Source organism: Geotrypetes seraphini, chromosome 3 (assembly GCF_902459505.1).
Source record: "Geotrypetes seraphini chromosome 3, aGeoSer1.1, whole genome shotgun sequence".
Classification (NCBI taxonomy): Eukaryota; Metazoa; Chordata; class Amphibia; order Gymnophiona; family Dermophiidae; genus Geotrypetes; species Geotrypetes seraphini.
In genome coordinates this window covers 340996560-341012067 of record NC_047086.1, presented here as the reverse complement: position 1 = coordinate 341012067, position 15508 = coordinate 340996560, and the positions used below count along the sequence as shown (strand labels likewise).

Genomic DNA, 15508 nt, shown 5'->3' with positions numbered 1-15508 from the left:
GTTTGCTTCTTTTTGGCCAGTATGGGTGTTTACTCAACACAGTCCGGGGATGATGAAGCCGAAAAGACATTCACTGATATCGGAGCCGTGCGCTTACGGGACTTATGCGAGGTTGGCAGGACTTGACTCACTGCAGCTTTGACCTGCATCCCAGAGGGGGTAGTGGAAGGCTTCTTAGCTGGCTTACCCAGAGACATGGTGAACTGCGACACTGGAGTTAAAGTTAGTGGATCCACCGTGGTTGAAGATCTCTGTGTTGTCTTAGTTGGTGCGGTCGTGGTCGGCATGGACGGTGTCAGAGATGAAGTTGCCTCCGCTTTCATTGCGGCGCCGAAAAGTTGTTTCTGCTGAAGCAATCGGTTCTTCAAGGTGCGCTTCTGGAGAGAAGAGCAGCAAGAACAAGTTTCAGGAAATGTTCAGTTCCCAGACACTGGAGATACCAGCGGTGAGATTCGGTGAGAGAGCTAGTCCGAGCACAGCGACCGCACTTCATGGAACCTGTTGGTGGGCGGGACATGAACAGAAAGACCGCCATTGAAAAATCGAATTAGATGGTAACAAAAATTCAGAAGGCCCCGCTGGGTTGAAGACCTGCTACGGCAAAAGAAAAAAAGATTTTTCTCATGGGGTTTTTTTTTTAAGGGAGAAAAAGAAACAAGAGTGACAAAAAGTCACAAACCACGAGAGCGGGAAGGCAGTGAAATAGAAAAAAAATTTCAACGAAGGTTGAACGCAACTTCTTAGCTCCGCAAAATCTAAGAAACTGAAGGGACCGCACGCCTACGTCGGGCGGGATAGCACTCGGGCATGCGCGGTGCGGGCTGATCGCGAACTTTCTAAATTTAAAGTTGCGATTCACTTTTCAAGTGTCCATACCCATGTGTGAGAATATGCTGCCTGCTTGCCTTGGAATAATGTCTGTACCTGAGCCTCCAGAGAAGATTGTAATAGAGAAATAGCTTCCCATATTGAATTCAGGTCGATAACTGTAGGTTTTTTCAAGGGAGGTATTGAAAAAGTAGAACTTAATTCTTTAGTTTCCTCAGTACCTGGAGATGTTAGAGTAAGGTAATTCTTGTAGTTCCCCAGCCGACTCCAAAACATCGCTCTATGGCAGCTGTAATGCTGGGACAACGAAGAACCTTTGCACTGCAAGGTCTGCTCCCTCCTCATAGCCCACAGACATTGCTGCATCGCTCTCCTCGTTCCCTGCATCTAATGATACTGGTCAGGAAAACGGCTGTTCTGGCGATCTTCGCTTCTCAGGAGAGAGACTAATAGCCTCGAGGGAAGTTCTGAAGTTCTCTGTCTGACTTCCACCTCCATCAGAGAACTTCTCATCCTGAGTTCTTCTAGTCCTTCGCTCGATGAAAACATCAATTGGAACAGGTAATGGTGTTGCAGACCCAGGTTCAGATGGAAAAACCCTGGTCTTAGATTTCCTTTCCACCATCAAAAAGATGGTAAAAGATATGGTGGCATTCTGCCAGGTTCATTCAGGGCACCATCTTAACAAAGCCCCTCCCTGGATGTATCAAGAATAATCCAGAAGAGGAAACAATTCCTACTTTTGCAACCTCAGGTCTTAAAACTAGGAGCTACATTTGCATGGTTAATTTTCGAGGAGTTAATTTTTTTTTTAATATTCAGTTATCCACATTTATTTTAGGTAAAGAGGTTAAATCTGCTAGTACCCCAGTTGAAGTACAAGTCTAATCTTCGCAGTTAAATGACTAAGCCTTTTTCAGGTTTCGCCATCTTTTTTCCTTTAATATGTTGTGATTATTTAATCTCCGTTATATTCTTCAGCTATCTCCCCTTAATTGTGGACTACCTAACAGTATAAAGAAAATTTGTTATGTCCTCATTTTTTTTATTATTTTTCTTTTTCTGGTTTGTTGATGCTATTAATCTTAAATGATTGCATTGATCATGAAAAAATTGAAATTTCAATAAAGAAAGAATTTTTAAAAAAATTTGTTTTGACACTTGGAACTGATATTTAAAAAAAAGGAAAAATGATAGCAAATTTTGCAAATAAATATGAATGCACTTTGATACCCACAATTTGTCTTTTCATACTACTTATTTGAATATATCATCATGTAAAGCAAAGTTGCTTACCTGTAACAGCTGTTCTCCGTAGACAGCAGGGGAATGCAGCCAAACTTGTTGGTGAAGTCATCTGACTGAGCCTGTGTATCAGTGCTCTCCCCTAGCTAGGTAAGCTTTTAGCTTACGGGGCATGTGCAGGAGTCCCTACACCTAGAGCCCCACCCCTCTCCTGTCAGTATGTCTCTCGCTATAAACAGGAAGGTGATGAGGGGATTGGAGGGCAGATAAAGGTGGCTGCATTCTCCTGCTGTCTACAGAGAACACCTGTTACAGATAAGCAACTGCTTTCTCCGGAGACAAGCAGGGGATATGCAGGCACACTTGGTGAGTCCTAATCTGAAAACATATAGATGGGTGATGGAGCAACTAATTACAATGCAAATAGGTTCCGTAAGACTGATTGACCAAAACGCAGATCCTAAGCAAAGCTCTGCTCCAAGTAAGACAGTAAGGCTTTGTAAAAGTGTGCAGTGAGGACCAAGTTGCAGCCTTGCAGATATCCTGAATGGGAATATCTCTTAAATTTGCAATGGAAGATGCTGTAGCTCATAGTTTATGGACTCCAATTGAACCCGGTGGTGGAATCTGTGCATTTGCATAGCAAAAATTGACACAGTGTGCTATCCAAGAGGAGAGAGTTCATTTAGTAGCCAGATTGTAGAAGATGAAAAGTTGAGTTGATTGGCATAACTGATCAGTTGCTTTGAGGTAAAAGAGTAATGCTCTTCTGCAGTATAGGGTGTGGAGAGACTTCTGTTGTAGATGAATGTGGAAAAGGAAAAACCGATGGTAAAGTTATAGTTTGGTTTAGATGAAAATCCGTGACCACCTTAGGGAGGAATTTGGGATGAGTCCATAGTTGCACTCTATCCGGAAAAAAATCATAGGTAATGATAACAGGTAACTAGTGCTTGAAGTTCACTAACCCTACTGACTGAAGTCAAGGCTGTGAGAAAGATTGTCTTCCAGGTAAGAAAAGGAAGGGAAGCAGACCCTAAAGGTGTAAAGGGGAGCTGCATTAACTGATTTAAAACCAAATTAAGATCCCATACTGGAGAAGGGTCTCAAAGTGGAGGCCTAAGATTACAAAGACCTCTGAGAAAACGGGAAACCAGAGGATGATGGGAAACTGGTTTACCACGTACCAAGGAATGGTAGGCTGAGACAGCTGCTAAATGATATTTGACAGTTAGATTTGAGGCCAGAATCTGACAAGTGCAAAAGATATGATAAAATATAGTCAACTGAACAATGAAAAGGATCTTGCTGGAGATTTTTCACCCAGATTGAAAAACGTGTCCATTTTGATTGGTAAGACTTCATAGTAGAAGAGCGTCATGCATCTAGAAGGATCGTCTTTACCTGTTGAGAAAGTGGTAGATGTGTCAGGACTGAGGTTTCAATTTCCAAGCTGTCAGACTGAGACTGCAGAGATTGGGATGTAACAACTGTCCGTTCTGCTGCGAGAGAAGAACTGGATGGCTCCCTAATGGAAAGGGGGGGGGCATACAGAAAGTACAGCAAGAGGGGATACCATATTCAGTGGGAATAAAGGAAAGGCATAAAGAAGATCTTGACCCCAGTGTATGGAGAAAGCGTCTCTTGCAATTGCTTAGGGAGCTGGTCAAAGAGAGCAAAATTTGCTACATTTGGCATTGTCCGTGGAAGCAAAAATTTCCACTATGGGAGCCCCCAGCAGTGGAAAATTTATTGCAGGATGGCAGAGTTGAGATGTGTCAAGTTTCTTGCTCAAAGAGCCTGCAAGGATACTGTGTTCTCTTGGAATATATACTGCCTGCAATTGAACCTGTAGTGTCAGAGCATAGGTCCAAAGGCAATATGCTTCTCTGCAGAGAGGAAGTGAACCCGAACCACCCTGCTTGTTTGCATAGAACATCGTCACCTGATTGTTTCAATGAGAATACATTTGTTGTGGATCCAAGGCTGGAAGGCTTGAAGAGTGTAGTACACTACACATAGTTCTAAATGGTTGATGTGCAGGGAGCTTTCGATCTAATTCCCTTTTTCTTTTTTTCTGTGACCTGACAGAAATGGTCGACGAAAAAACTGACAGGAGAGGAGGAGTAGGGATCCTGCACATGCTCAGTAAGCCAAACGCTTACCAAGCTAGGGGAGAGCACCGATACACAGGCTCAGTCAAATGACTTCACCAACAAGTGAGCCTGCATATCCCCTGCTTGTCTCCGGAGAATGGCTTGATTAACTGATATCTATATATACATACTTATAAACAGATATGCATACATGTGAAACAGGAGAAACATCCTTACCTCTTCACAGCAGCGCCTGCTGACAACAGCCCTATAGTCAATTCTGGACCACAGTTGGTCCCTCATTTTTAGAAAACTGGGAAATAGTTTTCTCCAGGTTCTCCCTAAAGCCCAGGGAAAAATTTCATATTTGGACTCTTCTTCATCTTCTTCTACAGTATTTGCCAAGTATCTGCAGCAGTATTATAAAAGCAAGTGGGATAAGTTCTTTAGTATGAATTTTAGTATCAGTCAGACTTAAAGAAACACAAAACATTTTATCTTCTAGTCCTCTCCCAAATGATTTATCAGAACATATAACAAATTTACAGGCCCTCTTATAAAACTCTAGTAAAAAGTGAACTTAGCACACCTTTTCTCTGTGGATCTCCTATTTTTTTGTATGACTGGCCATACACTAATTTTCATATTAGCATGTAGCCATTAAGAAAGATCAGTGTGCGAGCCCATACTGTCATCTAACTTGTAGGTTGTAGCTCATGTGCTAATTAGTTAGCATAGCTGCATTAATTAATTAGTGCAAACACATCCACTCTCTGCCCCCGACACACCCCCTCTGCAGAAAAAGCAAAGATACCTGTAGCAGGTACTCTCTGAGGACAGCAGGCATATATTTTTACATGTGGGCGATGTCATCTACGGAAACCAGTACAGACACTACCATGTGCTTTGTCCATTAAATCTTTAGGCTGTGCCCATAATGCGGACATACTGGTGCCTTCCCACCCGATGACAGCTCACGGAACCATCAGTTCAGTAACAAAGCTAAGAAGCCAACTAGGGGAGGTGGGTGGGTTGAGACCTAAACTGCTCCTTGTCCTGAAGAGGTGCTGAGTGAGGATCTGCTAAGGGGAAGAAAAATTCCATTGGAATATCTTACCTGCTGGCATTCAAACTTGGGAAAAGGTAAACTTGGGCTTCTCTTTTACATTTTTAGTTTAGTATTCTGATCTTTGAACAAAGTCAGTTTAGGCAATAGTGTAGCCTTTAGAGTCTGTTAGGGTTTTATACAAAAAAGCATTTTAGTCCTGATTAGTATTTTAGGTTGCATTTCAGAATATAAGATAAGAACAGATTAAGGCACAGATAGCAGTTGGGGGGGGAGGAAATCTAGGACGATTCAGCAGGGATGTTTCAGCACAGCCAGTTCAGCATGGCTATTTCAGCACAGGACAGTTCAGTATGGTTGTTTCAGCATGGACAGTTCAGCAAGGCCGTTTCAGCCAGCCCAATTCAACATGTCCTTTTAACCACAGCTGTTTCATCATGGCCATTATAATGGCGAGCGCTTACCTTGCTGAAGCTGCGAGGTTTGAAAAAGAGGGAGGAAATAAGCCACCTCGCCCCATTGGTGCTTCTTTCCTTTCCCTTCACCCACCTGTGGTCTTCTTCTTCTGCCTTTACATCATCTGGTGACTTCAAGGTTTGAAAGAGGAGGCATAGCTTGCCCCCCACTGGTGCTTTTTTTCTTTCCCTTCACCCATCTGCAGTCTTCTTCTCCTACCTCTGCATCATCTGGTGACTTCAAGGTTTGAAGTGGGTGGGGGGGTAGGGCAATCATCACAGATCAATCAGGTGCATCGTTAGGTTTCCCTTTATATTGGAACAGTAAGTTGTCTAGAGGGTAGACTTCCGGGGTAAAAGGTTGACTTTAATGTCTTAATATTAAGAGATGAAACAGCTCACGATGAAAGGGCCATGATAAACTGTCCCATGCTGAAACAGCCGTGCTGAATTGTCCCATTCCTCTACTTTATAAGGGTTTTGATTGTCTAGAGCAGGGGTGTCCAACCTGTTGGCTTTGCTGGGCTGCATTGGCCAAAAAAAATGTTTCTGGGGCCGCACAAACATGCAAACGCTGCAGCAAGACAGAGGAAGGAGCCGGCAAGACAGTAAATACCCAGGGGCAGAGGAAAACACTGCATCGCCCACAACCGGGGCTGCACAAAATACTTCACTGGGCCGCATGCAGCCCTTGGGCCACAGGTTGGACATCCCTGGTCTAGAGTTTTCTTCTAACATTATAACTTTGGCCTGGGCTTCTCTAAGGGTTTCATCCTCTGGCTGAACCACCTTAAAATTCTCCAGAGACTCTCCTCCATGCCACCTAGTCAGACTATCTATAGCAGGGGTCTCAAAGTCCCTCCTTAAGGGCCGCAATCCAGTCGGGTTTTCAGGATTCCTCAATGAATATGCATGAGATCTATGTGCATGCACTGCTTTCAATGCATATGCATTGGGGAAATCCTGAAAACCTAACTATTGCGGCCCTCAAGGAGGGACTTTGAGATCCCTGATCTATAGGGTCTGCGATGTCCTGTTCATCTTTGCCTGATCCTGGATCCTTATCAATTGCAGCCCCTAATTTCAATGGGCAGCACAGTTTTTTGAACTGTCAGTGGGGTTTAAGTAGCCTCATGTTCTCTAAAGACAACTGGATAGGTAAGCCACATCAAGATTGCCATTTCCATTTGGGCTTGCCAGCTAGGATCTTGAGGGATACCTGAGTGGTAAAATACTGTCTTTGGTCCCCATGCACCCATGATAATGTCATAGTTCGCCCAAAGTGTACGTACAGTTTGATTACCATTTCTTTCAGAAAGAGAGTCTCAATACTGCCAGAGTCTATCAATGTTTGGTAGGGGTTCCCATTCAGTTCAGCTTTCATTACACTGTTCCTGCTTTCAGGTTGAGAAGCTTCCACAGAATTATAAGAAAGCACAGTTACTTACCGTAACAGTTGTTATCCAGGGACAGCAGGCAACTATTCTCACATATGGTAACGTCATCCACCGAGCCTGGATGCAAACAGCCTCGCAAGCATAATTGCTTGTAGAAAACTTCAGAAGTTTCGAGTCAGCCGCACCGCGCATGCACAAGTGCCTTCCCATCCAGCACAGGACGAGTCTCCTCAGTTCAGATAGCTAGCAGAGAAGCCAACCAGGGGAGCTGGGTGGGTTGTGAGAATAGCTGGCTGCTGTCCCTGGATAACAACTGTTACGGTAAGTAACTGTGCTTTATCCCAGGACAAGCAAGCAGCATATTCTCACATATGGGTGACTTCCAAGCTAATGGGATGGTGGAGTGTTGCCAACTTAGGAGAATAAATTTCGTAATACTCTCTGGCCAAAATGGCCATCCCGTCTGGAGAAAACATCCAGACAATAATGAGAGGTGAAGGTATGAACCGAGGACCAGGTGGCAGCCTTGCAAATTTCCTCAATAGGAGTGGATCTGAGGAAAGCTACTGAAGCCGCCATTGCTCTGACTTTGTGGGCTGTGACTCGACTCTGTAGATGCAGTCTAGCCTGGGCATAGCAGAAAGAGATACAAGCAGCTATCTAGTTGGAGATGGTATAGAAACTGGATGTCCCAACTTGTTCGGATCGAAGGAGACAAAAAGTTGAGGAGCAGATCTGTGTGGTTTGGTGCGGTCCAGGTAGAAGGCCAAAGCACGTTTACAGTCCAGAGTATGAAGAGCTGATTCTCCAGGATGAGAATGAGGCTTTGGAAAAAACACTGGAAGTACAATGGATTGTTTGAGATGAAATTCTGAAACCACTTTAGATAAGAATTTAGGATGAATACGGAGGACCACTTTGTCATGATGGAAAACTGAAAGGTGGATCAGCAACTAATGCTTGCAACTGACTTACTCTTCGAGCAGATGTGAGGGCAATGAGAAATACCACTTTCCAAGTGAGATACTTCAGATGACCCGTAGATATTGGTTCAAATGGAGGCTTCATTAACTGAGCAAGAACAACACTGAGATTCCAAACCACAGGAGGTTTGACATTGAAAAGTCATTTCATAAATTTGGAAACCACCGGATGAGCAGAGAGGAGTTTCCCTTCAATAGGCTGGTGGAAAGTAGCAATTGCACTGAGATGGACTCAGATCGATGTAGACTTGAGGCCAGAGGTGGATAAGTGCAAAAATAATCTAGAACAGAAGATAAGGAGGAATCTTGAGGCTCCTTATCATGAGAGATGCACCACGTAGAAAATCTAGTCCATTTTTTGTTGTAGCATTGTCTAGTGGCAGGCTTTCTAGAAGCCTCTAAAATGTCTCTTACAGGTTGAAAAAACTGAAGAGAAATTATGTTGAGAGGTACCAAGCTGTCAGGTGCAGAGACTGCAGGTTGGATGAAGTAGAGATCCTTGACTCTGTGTAAGCAGAGACGGAAAAACTGGTATAAGGTATGGCTCCCTGCTGCTGAGTTGAAGTAGAAGGGAGTACAAAGGTTATCTCGGCCACTGAGGAGCTATCAGAATCATGGTGGCATGATCGTTCTTCAACTTGATAAGAGTGTTGAGAATGAGAGGGAACGGAGGGAATGCATAAAAGAAGAGATTCGTCCATTCCAGTAGAAAAGCATATGCCTCAAGGCGATGAGGAGAATATATCCTGGAGCAGAACTGAGGCAGTTTGTGGTTGTGGGGAAATGCAAAGAGATCTTTCTGAGGAGTTCCCCACTGCGAAAAAATGTGATGAAGAGGCGAGGAATTGAGTATTCATTCGTGAGGTTGCAGAAGACGATTCAATTTGTCCGCCAAACAGTTTTTCATCCCTTGGATGTAGATAGCTTTCAGGAAGGTGTTGTGGAGGATTGCCCAGTCCCAAACCTTCAGAGCTTCTTGACAAAGGGAGAGAGATAAGAACATAAGCAATGCCTCCACTGGGTCAGACCTGTGGTCCATCATGCCCAGCAGCCAGCTCACGCGGTGACCCAAAAGGTCCAGGACCTGTGCAGTAATCCTCTATCTATACCCTTCTATCCCCTTTTCCAGCAGGAAATTGTCCAATCCTTTCTTAAACCCCAGTACCGTACTCTGCCCTATTACTTCCTTTGGAAGCGCATTCCAGGTGTCCACCACACATTGGGTAAAGAAGAACTTCCTAACATTTGTTTTGAATCTGTCCCCTTTCAACTTTTCCGAATGCCCTCTTGTTCTTTTATTTTTTGAAAGTTTGAAGAATCTGTCCCTCTCTACTCTCTCTATGCCCTTCATGATCTTGTAAGCCTCTATCATATCCCCTCTAAGTCTCCTCTTCTCCAGGGAAAAGACACCCAGTTTCTCCAATCTCTCAGCGTATGAAAGGTTTTCCATCCCTTTTATCAGACTTGTCGCTCTTCTTGAACCCTCTCGAGTAACACCATATCCTTCTTAAGGTACAGCGACCAATATTGGACGCAGTACTCTAGATGCGGACGCACCATCGCCCGATACAACGGCAGGATAACTTCTTTCGTTCTGGTTGTAATACCCTTCTTGATTATACCTAGCATTCTATTCGCTCTCTTAGTGGCCGCTGCGCACTGTGCCGTCGGCTTCATTGTCATGTCCACCATTACCCCAAAGTCCCTTTCTTGGGTACTTTCATTCAATAATATCCCTCCCATCGTATAGTTGTACCTTAGGTTTCTGCTTCCCACATGCAATACTTTACACTTCTCAACGTTGAACTTCATCTGCCATCTCGTTGCCCATTCCCCTAGACATTTGTTGAAGTCTCTTTGCAATTCTTCGCAATCCTCCTTTGTCCGAGCTCCACTAAATAGTTTGGTGTCGTCCGCAAATTTTATTATCTCACACTTAGTCCCTGTTTCTAGATCATTTATGAATATATTAAATAGCAGCGGCCCGAGCACCGAGCCCTGCGGGACACCACTCATGACCTTCCTCCAGTCCGAATAGTGGCCCTTCACCCCTACCCTCTGTTTCCTACCCGCTAACCAGTTTCTGATCCATCTATGTACGTCTCCATCCACCCCATGGTTCTTCAGTTTCCGGAGTAGACGTTCATGAGGCACCTTGTCAAAGGCTTTCTAGAAATCTAGGCATATGATGTCTATGGGGGTCTCCTCTGTCCATCTGTTTGTTAATTCCCTCGAAGAAGTGCAATAAGTTAGTCAGGCATGATCTCCCCTTGCAGAAACCATGTTGGCTGGTTATCAGAAGTTCATTTCTTTCAAGATGTTCATCGCTGTTTTCTTTTATCAGTGCTTCTGCCATTTTCCCCGGAACTGAGGTCAGACTCACCGGTCTGTAGTTTCCCGGGTCACCTCTTGATCCCTTTTTAAAGATGGATGTAACGTTGGCTATCTTCCAATCCTCCGGGAACACGCCTGTTTTCAAGGATAGGTTGCAAATTTGCTGCAGTAGTTCTGCTATCTCCTCCTTTAGTTCCTTCATAACCCTTGGATGGATTCCATCTGGACCCGGGGATTTGTCAGTTTTTAGTTTTTCTATCTGCCTGCGCACATCTTCAAGGCTCACTTCCATGGATGTTAACTTTTGTACTTGATTTCCATTGAAGAATTGCTCAGGTTCCAGTATGTTGGTTGTGTCTTCGTTTGTAAATACAGACGAGAAGAACATGTTGTCTTTCAGCGACCTCTTTCTCCTCCTTCACTACTCCCTTCCTGTCTTCGTCGTCCAGCGGTCCCACCTCCTCCCTAGCCGGCTGCTTCCCTTTAACATATCTAAAGAATGGTTTGAAATTTCGTGCTTCCCTGGCTAGCCTCTCTTCATACTCTCTTTTGGCTTTTCGAACCACACAGTGACATTCTTTTTGATACTTCCTGTGCTCTTTCCAGTTTCCCTCAGTTTTGTCCTTTTTCCATTTTCTGAATGAATTTTTCTTATTGCCTATCGCTTCCTTCACTATTTTAGTTATCCACACCGGGTCTTTTGTTCGACTCTTTTTGCACCCCTTTCTGAATCTGGGGATATACAGATTTTGTGCCTTGCTCACCGTGTCCTTGAAAAAAGACCAGGCATGTTCTACTGTTTGCCATTTTTTGGAAGTGTTCCTAAGTTTCTTCCTTACCATTCCCCTCATTGCTTCTTAGTTTCCTTTCCTGAAGTTAAAAGTTGTCGCTATGGTTCTCTTTCCTTTTGGTATTCCTACCTCCACCTTGAACTTGATCATATTATGATCGCTGTTTCCCAACGGTCCCACTACTTCTACTTCCTTTGCAGGTCTCCTTAGCCCATTTAGGATTAGATCCAGAGTGGCATTTCCTCTCGTCGGTTCTCTAACAAGCTGCTCCATGAAGCAATCTTGTGTAGTCTCCAGGAATTCTGTCTCCCTAGCGCATCTTGAGCTTCCAAGACTCCAGTATATCCTGGGGTAGTTGAAGTCTCCCATGATAACCGTGTTACCGCTTTTGCAGTCTCGCTTCATCTCAGCTTCCATTTCTTCATCGATATCTCCAGTTTGCCCGGGTAGATGATAGTATAGGCCCATCTTTATTTCAGGCCCTTTCCTTCCTGGTATTTTAACCCATAGAGATCCCGTCCCTCCCTGTTTGTTGACATAGTACATGGCGACTTGGTTGTCCGTCCGAATGAGGACTACCTGGTCGTGAAGAAGATGTTGAAAAGCTTTGAGAGCACTGAAGATCGCACTGAGTTCCAACAGATTGATGTGACACTGACGATCCATGCTGGTCCAGTGGCCCTGAGTACGGAGACCATCGAGATGAGCCCCCCAACCGTAGGTCGAGGAATCTGTCGTAGGACCTTCTGATGAGAGGGCGTTTGAAACAGCAAGCCTATGGAGAGATTGGAAGGGAGCATCCACCAGCGGAGAAACTGTCTCAACGAAGGACTGACTGTAATATGTCGAGACAGTGGTTCGCAAGCCTGCGTCCACTGAGATGACAGGATCCACTGAGGAATTCTGAGATGAAGTCTGGCAAAAGGAGTCACGTGCACTGTGGAGGCTATGTGATTTAGGAGGACCATCATGTGTCTCGCTGAGATTGAAGAGCGGGAAGACACTATATGACAGAGTTGAAGAAGAGCATCCAGACGTTGTTGAGGAAGGAATGCTCTGAGTTGGATAGTGTCCAGAACAGCTACGATGAACTGTAGATTCTGAGAGGGCTGAAGTTGGGATTTGGGGAAGTTGATTTTGAATCTCAAGCTTTATAGGAACCACGTAGTCTGTTGGGTCACTACAATAACCCCCTGAGATGTTGAATCTTTGATGAGCCAGTCGTCTAGGTAGGGAAACACCTGAAGACCATGGTTCCTTAGAGCTGCTGCTACCACCACCAGGCACTTGGTGAACACTCTGGGAGATGAAGCCAGGCCAAAGGGTAGCACTCTGTATTGATATTGCAGATTCCCCACCCAAAATCTGAGGTACTGACGATAGGCCGGATGAATGGGGATGTGAGTGTACGCCTCCTTGAGATCTAGAGAACATAACCAATGGTTCTGATCTAGAAGGGGGTAAAGGGATGCCAGGGACAACATGCAAAATTTTTTTTTGACTAAAAATTTGTTGAGAGCCCTGAGATCCAAAATGGGTTTCAGATCGCCCGTCTTCTTCGGAACTAGGAAGTAACGGGAGTAAAAAACCCCTTCTCTGCTGTTCCAGAGGAACTTTTTCGATGGCACGGAGACGAAGCAGAGCTTGAGCTTCCTGAAGAAGAAGAGTGGTCTAGGATGGATTGGAAGGATACTCTCTTGAAGGAAGCTCTGGTGGAATCTGAGTGAAATGATGAGAGTACTTCCCTGATTACTGACAGCACCCAGAGGTCGGATGTAATGGTCTCCCATCGATGGTAAAAATGATGGAGACAACCGCCTATGGGGGGAAGGAAGGACAGAGGCAGGAACTATGGAGGTTATACTCTATTTTAGATAGTCAAAAAGGCTCGGTGGTGCTCAAGTATAAGGAGCTGCCCTTGGAGTATAACGCCTCTGGAACACTGGAGGAGGAAGTGAAGATTTTGCAGGAGCTGGCTTTGGTCTGACAAAAGAAGCAAAAGATTTTTCATGTTCAGACAATTTCTTAGTGGCAGCCTCTATGGATTCATCAAAGGGGTCATTGCCTTTACAAGGAATGTTAACCAAACGGTCCTGAAGATTAGGGTCCATATCGATTGTGCGAAGCCAGGCCAAATGGCGCATCGCTACAGAGAAAGCAGTGGCCCTAGCAGACAGTTCGAAGGCATCATAAGATGACTGGAGAAGATGTAATCTGAGTTGTGATAGAGTAGCAGTGACTTCTTGGAACACAAAATGCCGATGTTGATCCAGGTTCTTCAGAAAACCTTGAAGAATATCAATGAGGAACTTTAGATAAGTAATGAAGACAAAATTGTAGTTGAGGACTTTGGAGGACATCATAGCATTTTGATAAAGGCGACGTCCAAACTTGTCCATGGTCTTACCCTCTCTTCCAGGAGGAACTGCAGCATAGACCCTGGAAGGATGGGTTCTTTTTAACAAGGTTGGATTACAGGAAGTAGAGTCAAGGCAGAATCATATTTGCTCAGTAACTGAACAAATTGCTGCTCCAACATGATCTGGAGAGAAGCCTGCAAATGTGGATCCATAGAAACATAGAATATGACGGCAGAAAAGGGCTATAGCCCATCAAGTCTGCCCACTCTAATAACCCACCCCCCTGTCTTTACTCCCTTAGAGATCCCACGTGAATTTCCCATTTTCTCTTAAAATCTGACACGCTGCTGAAACCGGACCACTTGCTGAAGCTAAGGGCTCCAAAGTGGCAGTGGATATATGCTTCGACTTGGAGGTCTTGGAAAGCTTGAGGACCACCGCTGGAACCTTCTGCTTAGGTATCTGATCCGAGGGGAACTCAGGAGAAGATAAAGCAGGTGTACTCGAGGCTAAAGACGATCCAAATGAGGAAGATCTAATGAGGCTCGAGGTCGGAGTTGTGGAAGCAGGAGGACCCTCGGTGGAAGGGGGACCGAAGCAGAACTTAAGGTCGAGGGTGTCACTGAAGAGTCCATCCTGAAGAGTTTTTCCACTTAAACCTGATGTTTAAGGGCTCGAGGTTGAAGAGTAGCACAGTGCTCGCACGAGTTAGGACTATGGTCAGGCCCATGACACTTAAGACACCAGCGGTGTGGGTCCGTGAGAGAAATCGCACGCTGGCATTGGCTACACTTCTTGAAGCCCGTGACTGGCCGGGACATAGGAGGAAACATAGCCGCTGCGAAGTCGAAGCCAACAGGCTGTGGCCGTGTGGCCTGCCCCAGTCAGTCGACGAAGAAAAATAAAATAAAGTCTTCTTTTTTTTTTAATGGAAAATAAAGAAAGTAACACAGTGATTCGCGACTAAAAAGAACACAAACCGCGGTGAGAGAAGGCACGAAGCGAACAAAGTTCAACGCAGAGTGACAAAGTACAGACTTCTTGGCTCCGCAGAAAACTGAGAACTGAGGAGACTCACCCTGTGCTGGGCGGGAAGGCATGCGCAGTGCAGCTGACTCGAAACTTCTGAAGTTTTCTATAAGCAAGTATGCTTGTGAGGCTGTCCGCATCCGGGCTCCATGGATGGCATCATTTATATGTGAGAATAGGCTGCCTTCTTGTCCTGGGATAATATGGAGTAACCACATTCACGTCCATGGCCTCTTAATCAAGCTCTTGGTAGTCCCTAGCTATGTGGCCTTTTTTTCTACAGCTAAAACAGGTGAGCAAGGATGGTTCCTGCAACCAGATCAGTGGAGTGGACTAGGTTCAGAGATACTGGGGTAGAAGACAGTTTCTGGTCCTTCAAATTCTGGACCATTTTTCTCTTTTCTTCCTGGGATTCCCAGCTCCCTTGTTCTCCTTGTAGGGTTTACATTCTTATTGTACTTGGTAAAAGGCTTTGGCCCTTCCACAGTGCTCTCGGATGTCAATTTACAATGCTGCTTAACCCACTGTTTCATAGACTGGGGTAGCCCCAGTTTCACAGACTGGGGTAGCCCCTCCAGGAACTATTTGAGAAAGACAACTCTTGCTATTATTACTACTACTATTTATTATTTCTATAGCACTGAAAGGCGTATGCTGTACATTCTAACACACACTAGATAGTCCCTGCTTAGAAGAGCTTACAATCTAATTTAGACAGGACATTTCAGGGTTGGGGAGCTTGTAGTGGGTATAGGTATCTGACAGCTATTTCCAGGCCAGTCTTGTCTTCCAGTTGGAGCCATCTCCACGCCACTTCTTTGCACCTGTAAAAGAAACTTCAGAGGATTCTCTTAACCCCCTTTCAAAATCGTTGTCAATAGACTTCTGGTGTGCAGCCTGCTCTCTCAGAACGTCAGCCTTCAC

General features: G+C 44.8%; 1 protein-coding gene across 2 annotated transcripts in view; it reads right to left on the bottom strand.

Moving 5' to 3' along the window:
* SPDYA (speedy/RINGO cell cycle regulator family member A) overlaps positions 1-15508 on the bottom strand; it is a 182092-nt gene that overhangs the window by 76730 nt on the left and 89854 nt on the right. For both annotated transcript variants that reach the window (XM_033935976.1, XM_033935974.1), the window contains exon 5: positions 4407-4578. In XM_033935976.1, the coding sequence (XP_033791867.1) occupies positions 4407-4578 (172 nt within the window). The remainder of the gene's footprint in view (positions 1-4406; positions 4579-15508) is intronic.